This window comes from Panthera pardus, unplaced genomic scaffold (assembly GCF_024362965.1).
Source record: "Panthera pardus isolate Hobbes unplaced genomic scaffold, ASM2436296v1 HiC_scaffold_15, whole genome shotgun sequence".
Lineage (NCBI taxonomy): Eukaryota > Metazoa > Chordata > Mammalia > Carnivora > Felidae > Panthera > Panthera pardus.
In genome coordinates this window covers 4,835,660-4,853,480 of record NW_026526710.1, presented here as the reverse complement: position 1 = coordinate 4,853,480, position 17,821 = coordinate 4,835,660, and the positions used below count along the sequence as shown (strand labels likewise).

At 41.7% G+C, this 17,821-nt stretch overlaps 1 protein-coding gene across 5 annotated transcripts in view; it reads left to right on the top strand.

Annotated features, from left to right (window-relative positions):
• The window catches only part of HECTD4 (HECT domain E3 ubiquitin protein ligase 4), a 189,799-nt gene that overhangs the window by 43,265 nt on the left and 128,713 nt on the right, over positions 1-17,821 (top strand). For all 5 annotated transcript variants that reach the window (XM_053902041.1, XM_053902039.1, XM_053902040.1 and 2 more), the window contains exon 2: positions 13,951-14,468. In XM_053902041.1, the coding sequence (XP_053758016.1) occupies positions 13,951-14,468 (518 nt within the window). The remainder of the gene's footprint in view (positions 1-13,950; positions 14,469-17,821) is intronic.

The window sequence follows — 17,821 nt, the reverse complement described above, 5'->3', positions numbered from 1 at the left end:
TTTTTTTTTTAATGAGAGGGAGAGAGGGGGACAGAGAGGGACAGGATCCAAGCAGGCTGTGCTGTGTGAGCATGGAGCCTGATGTGGGGCTCAAACTCCTGAACTGTAAGATCATGATCTCAGCTGAAGTCTGACCCTTAAGCAACTGAGCCACCCAGGCACCCCTCCAATTGTCTTAGAATTGTTAATATTTTTTTAAAGGTTGTTTGAGGATCTAAATAAGACACACTGAGATTGATTGATACCTTTTTTTTTAAATTTTTTTTTTTTTAACGTTTATTTATTTTTGAGACAGAGACAGAGCATGAACGGGGGGAGGGGCAGAGAGAGAGGGAGACACAGAATTGGAAACAGGCTCCAGGCTCTGAGCCATCAGCCCAGAGCTTGACGCGGGGCTCGAACTCACGGACCGCGAGATCGTGACCTGAGCCAAAGTCGGACGCTTAACCGACTGAGCCACCCAGGCGCCCCTGATTGATACCTTTTAAACTGTTTCCTTTCTCCCCACCTCTGGCCTTCTGGTTTATTTGTTGACAAAATTTTGTTCTTCTGGAGCATGGTTTGATCAGATTCAAGTCTGTTGTCTTTGTTTTTTTTTTTTTTGCAAGACTGCTTCTCAGGTGGTGGTGTATGTTTTTATCAGTAGGCCTATGATGTCTGCTGCTTTTTTGTGATGTTTGCAGCTACTAAAGCCCTGTGCCTAGATCTTTTAAATCGAGATCGCAAAATGGTGCCGGTCTGTCATACCTGCATACTTTGATTAGTCGTAACACTTATGTAAAGGGAAGTTTTCTTTCCTCAACGGTTTGCTCATCTAGGTGTATGGTTCATATGAGAAAGGCAGGACACCTGTTTGAATCTTTCCCTGTATTAACCACTTTTCAAAACGAGTTGGCTTACCGACATCCTCCAATGGTGATTTCTTTTTCATAATATAAGCTTGTGGGTTTAAATGTATTTTGATGTGTTTGTCCGTTGGAGTTACTGTTTTTGACATGGCAAAATCGCTGTTTCACAAAACGTACTGTTTTTTCCAAAGACAGGTGAATGATCAGTAAGCCCATGAGATGTTTAACATCATTAACCGTCAGGGAAGGCAAATCAAAAGCACGTGAGTTACCGTTTCACACCCACTTGGATGGCTCTAATCAAAAGACATAATAACAAGTGTTAGCAATGATGTGGAGAGACTGAAATCTTCATACATTGCTGCTGGAAATTTAAAAGGTGCAGCCACTTTGGAGAACAGTTGAGCGGTTCCCCATAGGGTAAAAACAGAGTTACCATAGGACTCCGTGGTTTTTCTGTTGGGTAAATAACCCCAAGGGATGAAAACCTACGTCCGCACAAAAACTTGAATGTTCATAGCAGCGTTATTCATAACCTCCCAAAAGTAGAACTCCAATGTCCAATCAATGAATGGATAAATATGTGATCTATGCATAGAATGGAATATTCAGTAAACCAGAACGAAGTGCTCATGTATGCTACAACATAGACCAATCTCAAAAACATGATGCTAAGTGACTTATGCAAAATACCACGCGTAGTAGCATTCCACTTACATTTAATGCGAAGAATATGTAAATCTAGACAGTAGGTTAGTGATGGCCGAGGCCTAAGTAAGATTTTGGGGAAAGAGGAGAGATTGCTACTGGGTACAGAGTTTCTTTTGGAGGTGTTGGAAGGGTTCTAAAATTGTGCTAATGACTGTAGGACTCTGAATATACTAAAAGCCATTGACTTTTGCACCTTAAGTGTATGACTTTTATGATGTGAATTATAAACCTATAAAAATTTTTTAAAAACTACCCAGAATTACAGATGTAGGTTCAGCCTGCTACAGCCTGCTTCAGATGTAGGTTCCAGGGCACATCCTAGACTTCTTGAAATGGTCTTTGTAGGTGGATCCCAAGAATCTTTAAGATACATTTTTTTTTTTTTTTTAACGTTTTGAGAGCGAGAGACTGAGTGCAAGTGGGGAAGGGGTGGAGAGCAAGAGGGAGACACACAGACTCTGAAACAGGCTCTAGGCTCTGAGCTGTCAGCACAGAGCCCGAGGTGGGTCACAAACTCACGGACCGTGAGATCGTGACCTGAGCTGAAGTTGAACGCTTCACCGAGTCACCCAAGTGCCACCACCCATCCCCCAACCCCCAAGAATCTTTGTTTTAAGTATATCCAGGAATTGTGATCCATGCTCTTCAAATTATTATCCAAGTTCTTTGTTATGCTGTGCATCCCAGTAACTTCCTTTCTCTGCTGCCTCTGGAGCAGTAAAGTCTTCCTCTTCCACCTGACAGCCCTTCAGTTTTATGAACGCTGCTCCCCATTCCAACTCCTCCCTTGTAGGCCACACACCCCTGCTTCCTTAACCATTTCTCATAACATGATTGCCAGAGTAGTCCAATCACCCTCTTCTGGACCCCTACTAGTCTGTTAATGACCTCTTAAAATGAGGTGCCCTGAACTGAACGGGATATTCCAGTTAAAGTTTGACCATTGCAGAATATAAATGAGGTTATTACCTCCCTTGCTCCTGACCCTGGAATTCTACTAATGCATTTTAAGATTGCATTAGCATTTTAAAACGGTGTTGGCTCAAATGAAGCACGTGTTTCATTCCATACCTCCCTTACCCCACCCCCAACACTCCCAGCTTTCATCTGATCCGGTTTTTTCTTTCAGGGTAATCTGGAAAAATTCCCTTTCTTGGTGGTGATGTGGTCTAAAATAAGGACATCCTAACAATTGTTCAGTAGTGCTCCCTGAACATTTGTTTCCATCTTAACTGTGTAAATGGAGGCAGGCGTTGCCCTCATTTTTAGAGATGCAGAAATACAGACTGAGTGAGTTAAAGTAAAATCCCTAAGGGGAAATTGTCATTTGTGGAGTCTGGGCTGGAACCTGGATTCCCTAACAGTAGGAGATCTTGGCTGCCCATTGCTTTCACTGGTGGAGTTATACACACACACACACACACACACACACACACACACACCCATGGGTTCCATCCCCAGGTATTCTGAATTAATCTGACTGGATTGGGGCCCACTCATTAGTATTGTTTTGAAAGCTCTCATGGGGAGGCTTGATGGGTTGGCTCAGTTGGGTGGCTCAGTTGAGCGGCCAACTTTGGCCCAGGTCGTGATCTCATGCATGACTCGTGAGTTCAAGCCCTATGTCGGGCTCTATACTGACAGCTCAGAGCCTGGAGCCTGCTTCAGATTCATTCATTCATTCATTCATTCTCTCTCTCTCTCTCAAAAAAAAAAAAAAATTTCTCAAAGCAATTTTAATGTGCGGCCAGGGTTGAGGACAATGACCCTGACTCGTATTCTTGTGTCCCCTCTTCTCATCACACGTATTTTCTTCATCTGATGAAAAAGCTCTTATGTGGAAGAGGAAGAATTCTTTTCCATTTCTCCAGAAGGCAGACTTATAATCAGTCCAACCGAGCAAGGGCTACTCAGATGTACAGTGGGAATCAGATGTACCTCCTAGAAGAATTATTCTTGGAATTCATGTATCTTCTCATTAATTTGGCAAATGTTTACGTGCCACTGTGCTAAGCTCTGGTGGTACAAACGTGAATAAGATCTGGTTTCCCCCTGGTGCACCAGGTCGGCTCAGTAGGTTAAGCGGCCAACTCTAGGTTTCAGTTCAAGTCCTTCTCTCCTAGTTTGTGAGTTCGAGCCCTGAATTGGGCTTCGTGCTGAGGGCATGTCTCTCTTCCTCTCTCTGCTCCTTTCCCTCCCTCGCGTGTGTGTATGTGCATGTACACACTCTGTCAAAATAATAAAAACTTAAAAAAAATTTTCCCCTTTAGTACTCAGCTCGTTGAAAGAGAGAGACTGTAAATAACCCACATTATAGTCCCGTGGTGTTACACATATTGGAGTTACATAATTTCCTTTAATTTGATACATTTTTTTATATTTAAGAACAGTGATTTTTTTTTTTTTTCTCTTACTAAAATATATGCTGAGTGTTTGAATAGATCACGGTATGGTAGTCTTTATGTGATGCAATCAGTTAACATAGTTCATCTCTTCAGAGATCTTTTTCTTTAGTCCTAACAAATGAATCATTGATCCATTCCTATTGAAACAGCAGATGCATTTTTTCCTTCTAGCTTATAGCTGATCCTCTGATAGAGGTATGTACCAGACCTGGTGGACACACATGGAAGCTCATTCTGGAAAGGGGGGGGGGGGGGGGAAGAGTAAGGAAATCAGATTTTTTTCAAAAGCAGGTGACTGAGCTGAATTTTGAAAGGTAGGACCTAGCCCGATGGGGTGAATATTCAGGCAACAAAAGCAGGCAGATGAAAAAAAAATAGGACCCTGGTCATGGGGAAATGACAAAAGATGAGGAGAAAATCAGGCAGGGCCAGGTCGAGAGAGAACTTTCATGCAAGAATTGGAACCATGATTCCTTAGATCCTGCGTCCTCCCCGTTGTTTGTTGTTGTTGTTTGTTTATTTAAGTCCTCTCTATCCCCAACATGGGGCTCAAACTCATGACCCTGAGATCAAGAGTTGCGTGCTCTTTCTGACTGAGCCAGGCAGGCTCCCTGAATCTTCACAGTTCTGATAATCGCGCCGTCCACAGCAGGAGTGTGAAGATGTGGGGGGAAATCACTGGAGCAGGTTCTACAGGGCTGATCCAAAGCCAAACAACCTGGAAACCAGGCAGGGCCCATTCCAGTTTTGTCACCAAGCTAGGGGCTAAAACTTCTAAATTAAAGCATGCAACTTAATCACGTTATCCGTTAAAGACCCTTTTTACAAATAGATGTTGAAAGAATTTGAACATGTGTATTTCTAGGACTGGAAGGGGATGTGCAGATTTGGGGTCTAATGTAATTGATAAGTGATCCACTTTTGATTTAGGCTTTTGTATTAGAGCTAGAATTCCATCCGTCCATCCACAATTCATTTACTTGGTTCACTTGAGATCTTCTATTCTGTGAATTGCCGTATGCAATTATGCAATTCAATTTGGCCATGATTGCCATCTTCATAATGTGAAAAACGGGAAAACTTACAGAAGGACTTAAAAATTCACCCTAACATTGGAGAGGGTTTCCGTATTCTATTGCCTTTCCTGAAAAGTTCTGTGTTGAGTTTGCAAGACCAGCCAGTTGATCCGCTTTGAAATAACAACCCAGGTATAAAGTCCTTTTTATGCTGACAGGTACATCTAATGAATGGTTAATGTAGCCGATCAGGGAGTATAGTAATTCATCTGTTTGGAGCTTGAGTGATCCTGAGTTTCAGTGTATGTGCTGCCAAGGCAGGCACAGTCCTGAGTTTTAAGTATCCTTTCTTTTCGGAGAGTGAAAGGTTTTATTGTTTATTCATAGCTCCCAGTATCTGCAGTGTCTCAGTCTTCCCTCCTAACCAGGAGTCTAACCAGCCCCTACATTACTTGCTGCCAAAGTGCAACAGATGGAACTAGTCAGCTGATGGAAGGACTACGTAGCCTGTGGTTCTCATGATTTTTTTTTGTCAGATGTCCCCCAAATTTTAAATATATCAGTTGTCACCATTTGTTTGACTACCAGTTATTTAAAAATAGCATTTGCTTTAGAAAAATCACCCCTGTAGTTATGATTGCTTAAATATGAACTCTTGAACTTACCACTATTTTTGTTTTTGTTTTTTTTTGTTTTTTTTTTTTTAATGTTTATTTTTGAGAGAAAGAGAGACACAGAGATGGAGAGTGAGCGGGGGGAGGTGCAGAGAGGAGGACACAGAATCTGAAGCAGTCTCCAGGCTCTGAGCTGTCGGTACAGAGCCCGGTGTGCAGCTCAAACTCAAGGACTGCGAGATCGTGACCTGAGCTGAAGTTGGGTACTTAACCGAGCCACCCAGGCACCCCGGTTTCTTTTTCTTTCTCTTTTTTCCCCCACTATTTTTTTTTTTTTAACAGAAAACCCATGTTTATTACCACAAATACTAATGACATTTTAAATTGAACAAGCGTGTTTTACATAGTCCTAATTATAGGGTATATATAATTAGTTTTTTTTTTAATGTTTATTTTTGAGACAGATTGTGAGTGGGGGAGAGGCAGAGAGAAAGAGGGAGACAGACTCCGAAGTAGGCTCCAGGCTCCGAGCTGTCGGCACAGAGCCCAATGTGGGGCTCGAACTCCCGAACTGCAAGATCATGACCCGAGCCGAAGTCAGATGTTTAACCGACTGAGCCACCCAGGCGCCCCAGGGCATATATAATTCTTATACTGCTTTTTGTTTGGTTTCAACTTTTTTTAGTTACTGCATAATATTCCATTGTCATATGTTATCTTTTTTAAGTTTACTTACTTTGAGAGCAAGAGCGAGAGAGAGCAAGAGCATAGGCAGAGAATCCCAAGCAGGCTCCTCACCATCCACGCAGAGCCTAACATGGGGCTCAAGACCACAAACTAGGAGATCATAACTTGAGCAGAAATCAAGAGTTGGATGCTCAACCAACTGAGCCACCCAGGTGCCCCTAATATCACGTTTTAATTGAACACTTTTTAAAATTTTTATTTTTATCTTATTTTTATTTTTAAATTTTTAGTTAAGGTTTATTTTTGAGAGAGACAGAGAGCATGAGAGGCAGAGAGGCAGAGAGAGAAGGAGACACAGAGCCCAAAGCAGGCTCCAGGCTCTGAGCTATCAGCACAGAGCCCAATGCAGGGCTCAAACTCACGGACTGTGAGATCATGATCTGAGCTGAACTCGGACGCTTAACTGACTGAGCCACCCGGGCGCCCCGTTAAATTTTTATTTTTCGAGTTTGATTTATTTTTAAGTAATTGCACTCAATGTGGGGCTTCAACTCACAACCCTGAGATTAAGAGTTGCATGCTCCACCAACTGAGCAAGCCAGGTGCCCCCAATTTATTTTACTATGCTGGTTTACCAAAGATTAATTCCTATTTTCTTTCTTTTTGATTTTATTCTTAATGGGTACATCCAATGTGGGACTCGAACTCACAACACTGAAATCGAGTTGCATGCTGTACCGACTAAGCTAGCCAGCCAGCCACCCCTGAACACTGCCCTTTGGATGTTGAGATTGCTTCTATTCTTTCCACTCTAATAAAACTGTAGTGAACATTTCTGTATATTTTATTTCTGGAATTTTTTTTTTTTAGGGTAAATTCTTAGAAAGGAGATTACTTTATTTCTTTCAGAGGTAGGCTCTAATAGATCTTTTAATTTCTTGACCCTTTTAGAGCCTTCCATCCCTATTCCAAACAGTGAAGTAGATGGATATTGATATTTACGTTCAGGGGAATACAGTAGTTCATGCCCTAATCTTTTCTGTTAATTATTGGTTTAGTTAATTTCTTTATATATAACATGCTCTACTACTTTAACAGCCTCTCTGTGCTTTTTCTTACTACCACAGTTACTTGAAATGCATGTTGGCATTTCATATTTTACATCATGGCTGGCAGGTGTATGTTCGTGTATTTTTTCATGTGGAAAACGGAAAGAAATTGGCTGAAGTGAGCAGATCCTCTATAACTGCTCTTAGGTCAAATACTGGAATTTTGTTCAAAGCTAGATTTGGCTGGCAAATTCTACCCTGTTGGGCTTTCTAGAATGATTGTTGTTTTAGCTTAAACTTGTGTGTGTCACCTATGATTTTTAAAAAGTACTTTAAGGCTACAAGTCGCTTTGAAAGTCCTTCCTTTCGTTGGGTGACTTCATTATCACCAAAGTACAGTTAGTGACCCTTCCTTCTGATTAAGGATGACGGGGATCTTCCCTGTGTCTTAAATAGCTTTCCCCCTTCTTAAAGAAAAAAGTATTCCTTTTGTAAGGACATTCTGGTCTTCTGTCTACTTCGAGCAGTTACTGAGAGCAGTGGTTTTATAGCAGGATCTGAGACCAATCATTTAATATTCATAAGTACCAGAATAGATTCTTCATAGTGGACTTACTAAAACTCTGAGGTATGAGGTCTTTGAGCTGATGTTTGGCCATGACCTTCAAACTTAGAATTCTGAAAAACAGCCATGTAGCGCACAGTTCTTAGTTTTTCTAAGGGGCCATTGGAATGGACAATGCTGAGTAGTCTAATGGATTTCTGAAAGCATAGTGTGCTTTAGATACTGCTAAATCAATAAACACAAGTCACTTAAGTGTGTATATTATACAATATTTGGTTAATTATAACTCAGATCCTTTCAGAATATTTGTCTTTCAAGTGGAATGCCAAAATATAACCGAAGTACTTATAAAAATAGAATCACAAGAAAAGTGCAGAAGTATATTAGTTTTTTTTTTTCCAGCTAGTCTTAATATTTGGAGTTAGGTATAGATTCTGTCATATTTTATGAACCATGAAATATCACATTTTAGAACCTCTTATGTTTAAGATTGATAATAAAAAGAAATAGCTGAATTTAATGTTACTAAGCTCTTTGACTCTTGAGTAATAAAAGCCTGTATTGAATCTTTAACAGTTACTTCATATAACTTAAGGAGATGATCAGTGTACCATAAGTAAAAACGTATGTAGAAGACATGTATTGTATATCAAAGAGTTGTATTCAGCGGAAATTACAAAACAATATTGGAAAGGCTTGTAAAAACGCAACAAAACTTGTTTTAGATGTTCATAGCTGGAAAGACAAATTTAAAGTTTTGTGATTTTCTTTTCTTTTCTTTCTTTTTTTTTTTTTTTAACAACATTGAAAAATACCTTGGTCTTTGGTGGTTGATTTTATTTTATTCTTTTTACATTTATTTCTTTTGTGAGAGCACGTGTGTGCGCAAGGCAGGGAGGGGCAGGGAGAGAATCCTCAGCAGGCTCCACACTGTTGGCACAGATCCCCACTTGTGTGTGGCTCAGTCTCACACACAATGAGATCATGACTTGAGCGGAAATCAAGAGTAGGGCGCTTAATCAACTGAGCCACCTAAGTGCCCCTCATTGTTGATTTTAATATTGGAGGTTGGTTACTGACTTTTGAGTTGATGTCCTTAAAGGAAAAAAAAACAAAAGGGCAGTCTACCTTCCTTGGATATGATTACAGCTTCAAGGTAGATGGTTGCCCTTGAAATAACAAGCACCTTTAAAAAAAAAAGTGATATCTTTCTGCTGTGTGAAAAATAAAAGGGTGATTTATGTTTGAATCCAAACAAAAGGTAGAAAAACAGTTTGTGGCTTGATGGTAAGACCTTTAATCATTATTTGTTTGATCCTGTTGTATTAAAAACTAAGGGGGCTCCTGGGTGGCTCAGCATCCGACTTTGGCTCAGGTCATGATCTCACGGCTCGTGGGTTTGAGCCCTGCATCAGGCTCTGTGCTGACCGCTTGCTCAGAGTCTGGAAGCTGCTTCAGATTCTGTGTTTCCTTCTCTCTCTGCTCTTCCCCCGCTCGCGCTCTGTCTCACTGTCTCAAAAATAAGTGTAAAAAAAGTTTTTTTTAAACTAAAAACTAACTAAAAATGGCCCTAGTTCTTAATTTTAACGTGACCTGCAATATAGCTTTACCCAGTAAAACCTAGTTAAATACAGATCTAACCTGGTTGGAATTTTTTTCCTTTTGTTTAAAAATTATCGTACAGTGAAATTGACCTTTTCAGAAGGTATACTGTTGTATGAATTTTAACACATGTATAGATTCACATCACAACCACCGCCAGGATACAGAACCCTTTGTTCATTCCAAAAAACTTCTTCATACCATTCCTATATAATCATAATCTGACTGTTCCCCCTAACCTCTGGCAATCCCTGATCTCTTCTCCATCATGATAGTTCTATTTTTTTCCCAGAAAGTCATGTAAATGGAATCAAACCAATGCGACCTTTTGAAATTGGCTGCTTGTACTCAACAAAATGCCATCGAGATTCATTGAAGTTGTGTGTATCCGTTTTTATTGCTAAGTCATTGGTTGAAATTTTATCGTTTACTTATTTAACTTTTTAAATTTATATCCAAGTTTAGTTAGCATACAGTGCAACAGTGATTTCAGGAGTAGATTCCTTAATGCCCCTTACCCATTTAGCCCATTCCCCCCTCCCACAATCCCTCCAGTAACCCTCTGTTTGTTCTCCCTATAGGAGTCTCTTCTGTTTTGTCCCCCTCCCTGTTTTTGTTATTTTTGTTCCCCTTCCCTTATGTTCATCTGTTTTGTCTCTTAAAGTCCTCCTGTGAGTGAAGTCATATGATATTTGTTTTTCTCTAATTTCGCTTAGCATAATACCCTCTAGTTCCATCCATGTAGTTGCAAATGGCAAGATTTCATTCTTTTGATTACCTAGTACTACTACTACACACACACACACACACACACACACACACACACCACATCTTCTTTATCCGATCATCCATCAATGGACATTTGGGCTCTTTCCATACTTTGACTATTGTCGATAGTGCTGCTATAATATAAACATTGGGATGCACGTGTCCCTTCAAAACAGCACAACTGTATCCCTTGGATAAATACCTAGTAGTGCGATTGCTGGGTCATAGGGTAGTTCTATTTTTAATTTTTTTTGAGGACCTCCATACTATTTTCCAGAGTGGCTGCACCAGTTTGCATTCCCACCAGCAGTGCAAAAGAGATCCTTTTTCTCTGCATTCTCACCAACATCTGTCGTTGCCTGAGTTGTTAATGTTAGCCATTCTGACAGGTGTGAGGTGGTATCTCATTGTGGTTTTGATTTGTATTTCCCAGATGATGAGTGATGTGGAACATTTTTTCACGTGTCAGTTGGCCATCTGGATGTCTTCTGTGGAGAAGTGTCTATTCATGTTTTTTGCCCATTTCTTCACTGGATTGATTATTTGTTTTTTGGGTGTTGAGTTTGGTAAGTTCTTCATAGGTTTTGGATACTAAACCTGTATCTGACCTGTTGTTTGCAAATATCTTCTCCCATTCCATGGGTTGCTGATTGTTTCCTTTGCTGTGCAGAAGCTTTTTATTTTGATGAGCTTCCAGGAGTTCATTTTTGCTTTTGTTTCCCTTGCTTCCAGACACATATTAAGAAGTTGCTGCGGCCGAGGTCAAAGAGGTTTTTGCCTGCTTTCTCCTCGAGGATTTTGATGGCTTTCTGTTTTACATTGAGGTCTTTCATCCATTTTCAGTTTATTTTTGTGTATGGTGTAAGAAAGTGGTCCAGGTTCATTTTTCTGCATGTTCTTCTCCAGCTTTCCCAGATCTATTTGCTGAAGAGACGGTCTTTATTCCTTTGGATATTCTTTCCCGTTTTGTCAAAGATGGGTTGGCCATATGTTTGTGGGTCCATTTCTGGGTTCTCTATGCTGTTCCGTTGATCTGAGTGTCTGCTTTTGTGCCATGAAACTTTATTTTTTTTAATTTTTTTTTTTTTAAGTTTGAGAGTGTGAGCAAGCGAGCAAAGCAGGGCGGGGTGGGGGGCAGGGAGAGAGAGCGACTCCCAAGCAGGCTCTGCACTGTCAGCACAGAGCCCAGTGTGGGGTTAGAACTCACACATTGTGAAATCATGACCTGAGCCAAAACCAAGAGTGGGATGCTTTGCCAACTGAGCTGCCCAGGTGCTCCTGTTGGTTGAAATTGGCTGGCACTGAAGTTCAAATTGCTTACTTTTTTTTTTTTTTTAAACTATGAACTGTTTTCAGATACACGAAATACGTTTTTTGAATTGGAATTTGGTTTTTATTTATAAGTAGGCTGCACACCCAACGTGGGGCTTGAACCCACAACCCTGAGATCAAATCACATGCTCTATTGACTGAGCCAGCCAGGCGCCCTGGAATGTGTCTTTTTAAATTGAACATTTTTTCACTTCAGTGACTTGCATGTATGGCTAAGCAAGGCAGATACAGGGTTTACATTGTTCTGGAAGTTCTTGTTATTTTATTGGGTTATTTTGAAGGGCAAAATTTGAGGTAGTAAAATTTTCAGGTTTCTGAGAGAAATAAAGTGAACTATATAACCTTTTAAAATGTCAGTGCCAATGACAAAAAAAAAATTTTTTTTTTTTTTTTTTTTTTGCTTTTATTTCAAACCTCTTCCCACCCTTTTTTGGTCTACTGAGAAACCGATTCCTCTGGCACCTGATATTGTTTTAATGTGTTTGCTCCTAGAGTGTCCTCCTTTGTTGCTTACAGTAGTATGTTCATTTTTTAGTTTTTGTCTTTTCAAAACTTGTTTAAATTTTATTTTTTAATTTACATCCAAATTATTATATAGTGCAACAATGATTTCAGGAGTAGGTTCCTTAATGCCCCTTGCCCATTTCTTACCCTTATCCCATCCCCCCTCTCACAACCCCTCCAGTAACCCTCAGTTTGTTCTCCATATTTGAGTCTCTTCTGTTTTGTCCCCCTTCCTGTTTTTATATGATTTTTGTTTCCCTTCCCTTATGTTCATCTGTTTTGTCTCTTAAAGTCCTCATTTGAGTGAAGTCATCTGACTTTTGTCTTTCTCTGACTAATTTCACTTAGCATAATACCCTCCAGTTCCATCCACATAGTTGCAAATGGCAAGATTTCATTCTTTTTGATTGCCGAGTAATATTCCGTGTGTGTGTGTGTGTGTGTGTGTGTGTGTGTGTGTGTGTGTGTGTAATATACTACATCTTCTTGATCCACTCATCCATCAATGGACATTTGGGCTCTTTCCATCCTTTGGCTATTGTCGATAGTGCTGCTATAAACATGGGGGTGCATGTGTCCCTTTGAAACAGCACACCTGTATCCCGTGGATAAATGCCTAGTAGTGCCATTGCTGTGTCATAGGGTAGTTCTACTTTTATTTTTTCGAGGAACCTCCATACTGTTTTCCAGAGTGGCTGCACCAGCTTGCATTCCCACGGTAGTTTGTTCATTTTAACCTAGTTGAATTTATATGCGCAAACTTTTGGCGTCACAAAGTTTAACTGATTTTCAAAGTTTATTTGAAAGTGAGCACATGGGTGCATGCAAGCCTGAGAGGGGCAAGGGTGGTGGAGAAAGCGAGAGTGAGAATCCCAAGCAGTCTCAGCACCATCAGTGCTCGGATATCATAAGATCTTGACCTCAGCCGAAATGGAGTTGGTTGCTCAACCAAATGAGCCACCCAGCAGGCCCTAATTCTATTCTTTTAAAAAAATTTTTAATGTGTATTTACTTGAGACAGAGAGAGAGCACGAGCGAGCAAGGGGAGAGGCAGAGGGAGGGAGATACAGTCCGAAGCAGGTTCCAGGCTCTGAGCTGTCAGCACAGAGCCTGACGCAGGGCTCTAACTCACAAACTGAGATCATGACCTGAGCCTAAGTCCGACGCTTAACTGACTGAGCACCCCCCCCCCATAATTCTCTATCTTGATAGCTGGTTCCTTCCTTGATTGAGGATTTAGTGATTTTATTTCCCTAGTTGCTGAAGATCTAGAGAAGCTCTCCTGGTAATTGTAGGTTTTGGCAAGGAACTAGTAGTGATTCCTCTGTCCGTATAAATCTGAATAAATCTATACCATGTCACCGATTGAAATAATGGATTAACAGTAGTAAAAATGGAGTGTTCTTCAAAATCAAAGAACCATAAACTATCAATTATTGACTAGGTATATTCGATTTTGAAGATAAAACTTTGTTCTTTTCACGTATAATCCACCTGGTAAGCGGAGTCAGACTTCCATGATAACTCGAGCATTTAATTAAGACTTGTACCTCCATTTTCTAGAGCAAAGTAATTTCTGAATTCCGCACTTCACTATTTTTATGATTTGGGCTCTTTGAGTTACATCTGATATTACTTTTAATTGGAGCACTAGCAGAAACGCCACAAGGAGAAAAATCTCCATCAGCAACTACCTGGCATTATGGCACATATTTTCACATTTGGCCGCAGTTACAATGATTTACGTGGACTGTTTTTAGACACCATCGGCTAGACTTGCTTCCGCAGGTGAAAGCGGTGGTGAAAACCATGCACGCGAACTTCTTTGTTTGTTTGTTTCCTCCCTTAGATTTTAACATTTGAGACCAAGAACCCGACGGAATTAGCCGAACGTTTGCGCTCTGTGTGTGGCAATCAGAGCAACGCCTACGCCCGCCTGCTGGAATACCGCCTGAACGCCTTGCGAGGACTGTGGAATGCCCAGCGCCAGCTGGCCTTGGAGGAACAGCACGAGAGAGAGAGTTCGGGTGACGAAGAGACCCTGGCCCTGCTCAAACGCCAGGGCTTGCTGCAGCAACCCGAGCAGGCGCCCTTCACGTCTCGGATGGGGCTCCTGCTGGTCTTCCCCCTCATTCAGTCCCAGAGCAGGACGGACCCCTCCCTCTGTAACATAACTGCCGAGGTGCTATTGAACTGCCTTCGCGACTGCCAGCCTTTGAGCCTGACCAAGGAGCCCGCCGACTGTCTCAATGGCATCGAAACTCTGCTGTGCTCCTGGCTGGAGGACGCTCCCGACACGGGCCGACACGTCCCACATAAGCAAAAGGAAAATGCTGCTGCCGCTCTGGTGGCTTTAGCATGTGCCAGGTAAGGGCAGTCAGACGTACCGCCTGCTGACGTGCTGCCGGGGGTGGGGCAGAGTAAGAGGGCAGGCCCGTTTGATGAAGTCGTCCCGTCCAGGAGGCCTTCTTGGTTGGCAGCATTGGATTCCCCAGCCTTGACCGCGCAGAAGATGCCTTCACCGAAACTTGGCACCAGGAACCCCCAGCTGGAGGCTACAGCTCCAGTTTTTGCCGTCTGCTCTCCCGTGATAAAGCTGAAACAGCTTAAAATGGAGAGCCAACCCTTGCGGTTATCTACTCGCCCCTTGGATGATTAGCGTTTTCGGAGCAGTAGTTAGTGGGGGTGGCATATCTGTATCTCTCCTGGGAGGACGGTCAGAAAACTTGTAGTGCTTGTAATTTTTTTTTTTTTTTTTCTATGGGTGTCTCCAAGGAGCGTGTCGGCAAGTGAGTGGGTTATTATCTGGACTCAGTCCCACAGATTTGGTCACAAGTTCTGTTTCTGGACCCTGATGCTTCCGTTAATTTAATGGAAAGCTCTCTGTATATGTCCAGATTTAATAACGTGCCATCCTTTGTGTGTAAGCTGATGTTACTGATTTCGTATCAATAGGAAATGTGCTCGGAGTGGCTTTTCCAGGAGAGGATTTCCACGTTGTCCTGCCCGATAACTGTATGTTCATTGGCACATATCTGTGAGAAAAAGGTCCACTGCCCTTACTTCTAAGCTAGTTGTCTAGAGACCTGTTAGGGACCATGGTCTGACAGATTAGTGTCACTAATTAATGTCACACTAATCTGTCCCTCTTCAGAATTTTCTTTGAGTTCTTTTTTCTTTTTATCTTCTTTTTTTCTAATGTCTATTTTTGAGAGCGAGCACAAGCAGGAGAGGGGCAGAGAGGGAGACACAAAATCTGAAGCAGGCTGCAGGCTCTGAGCTGTCAGCATGGAGCCCGATGTGGGATTCGAATTCACAAGCTGTAAGATCATGACCTGAGCTTCATGAAGTGAAACACTTAAGTGAGTCACCCAGGAACACCCCCCTCCCCTTTCTTTTTTCTTTTTTTTTTTTTTTTTTTTTTTTTTAAAGCAAAGTGTATGTGGGAAAATTCTTCTTGGAGGATTGTGAAGTTCTTAGCTATAAGACTTCTTTCCCTGTTTTTATGGCTTCAGAGTTGACCTTCAGATGGTTGACTATCAAGCTATTTTTTAAGGCAAGATGGCACCAGTATTTGTCAGTTTCCTTGCCCTGAGCAAACTGTCTTAGCCTAGTTTCAGATCCCTGAAGCCTGTAGATTGTGGAAATCCTGACATGAGCTTAATTCTGGAGACATTACTGGGTGGTACTGAAATAAGTTCCCCTGGAAAGGCTTTATATTGGATTGATCTGTATTTTACAAGCCCTAAATAGATTTATTATTAATACAAAAATCTCATTTAGAGAAAATATGCTTTTAGGTAGAACTGTCTTAAGGCAGATTTAGAATGTTAGGAATAATCATCAGCTCTTGAATTTTAAACATTTTTTTGTAGTTATTGAACATAGGATCATAAACTTTACTTTTTGTGCCCACATTCAATCTGCTAGTTATTGGAATTGCTTCATGTGCTTGAGATTCCAAATTCCACTCAGAAATGTTGAAATGAGTGTTTTTAGTTTCCTCTTGGTGTGGTTTTTTTTTTTGTTGTTTTGTTTTTTTTTTTTTTTTTTTTTGAGAGAGAGGGCACAAGTGAGTGAGGGGCAGAGAGAATCCCATAAGAGACAGAAGTGGGGCTCACTGGGGGGGTTCGTGTTTTACCCAAAGCGGGGTTCAAACTCACAAACTGTGTGATCATGACCTGAGCCGAAGTCAGATGCTTAATGACCAAGGCACCTAGGCACCCTTGTGTTGTTTTTAAAGATTGTTCCTACATTGTCTTGCCAATATTGCCCTCCGTCCTGGACTGTATTTACCTCAGAAGTCCTAAGCTTTTCAGTTGGGTTATCTCCTTTAATGAAGTTATTAGGGACCTAACTGAACTTCTGAGATTGATGCTTTCAAAGACCAAACATTTTCAAAACAATATTTTGAAGATGTTTATTCGTTCAGCCAACTAACATTTATTGAACACCTTTGCCAGGAACCTTGCTAGGTTTTAGGAACATAGTGACTCATGGTTTCATACCTTGCAGTTGAATGGACTCCGGGCGATTCACCTTGTAAATAATTATTGCTCACTTTCCGTGTGCAAGGTGCCCTTCTAGGCAGTGGGGATCCAGCAGTGAGCAAGATCATTGGTGCCTAAAATTGCAAAGTTGCCATGCATAAGATCACTTCAGAGAGGGCTGCTCATTTGTAGGAAGACCTAACAGGATATTTTGCTACAGAATGACTAAGTGGAGGTGGGACAGCATTCGTTAGAGCCCAGGGAAGGCCTTACTGAAGTGGAGCAGAGGGCGGGAAGATGACAAAGAGCCAGCCAGTGACCGAGTGTCGTGGTCAAGAAAAGCAACAAGTGGCACAACTCGGGTGCTCTTTCTGTGCTTGGTGTAGTCGAGGGGACAGCAAGGTAACCAGCTGGAAGGCAGTGGGAGAGAAAAGGGACAGGAGAGGAGCTTGGCAGGGCTCAGATCCTGGAGGGGCTTAGGAACCAGGGAACCAGGGACTGTGTGGCAGGTAACTATACCTTACAGTTTGGTTTCATGGCCTTAAATGTTCCAGTGTGCTTTTGCCCCTTTATTTCAACCTTGTTGCACCCCAGGGACGGCTCCCTGTTGGAGAAATGAAGAAGCGAAAGTCCATAGGAATTAAGTGACAGGTTTGAGACGGGGCAGCTGGTGAGTGGCCAGACTCCCAGCTTGAGCATTTAGACCCTGTCTGCTGCCTTCCCTCTTTATATTGTACTGCTCTTTGGTTTTGATTCTTTGAACACCAGAAGTAGTGAAAGGGATGCTTAAGAGGAGGACTTTAAGCCTACTCGGTCCAGTGTCCGGTATTCTGTTTCTTTTAGGGTTGAGGTATAGGCTACCCAGCAATTAAAGCCTTGGCTAAGAGAATAAGGCAGCGATCCGAAGTCAGCCTATCTGATACAGGTGATCATTTCGTTCAGGAAATGTTCTGTGGTGATTTATACTTAGGATCTGGCCAGGTAAGTCCCATGCATCTTAAAAGCACCTTCTTTTAGATCCTGCTGACCATATTCTAGATTTCCCAGAGTCTTGAGTCTTGGGAACCAAAAGGAAATTGGGTAGTGGTGAGCTCTGTGAGTATTACAATCACATACTTCACAGCAAGGGAAGCAGAAGGAACACCTCTGAGCACAAAATCTTAATTGTTTGAGGCCTGGCTGGCTCAGTTGGTAGAGCTTGTGATTCTTGATGTCCGGGTCATGAGTTTG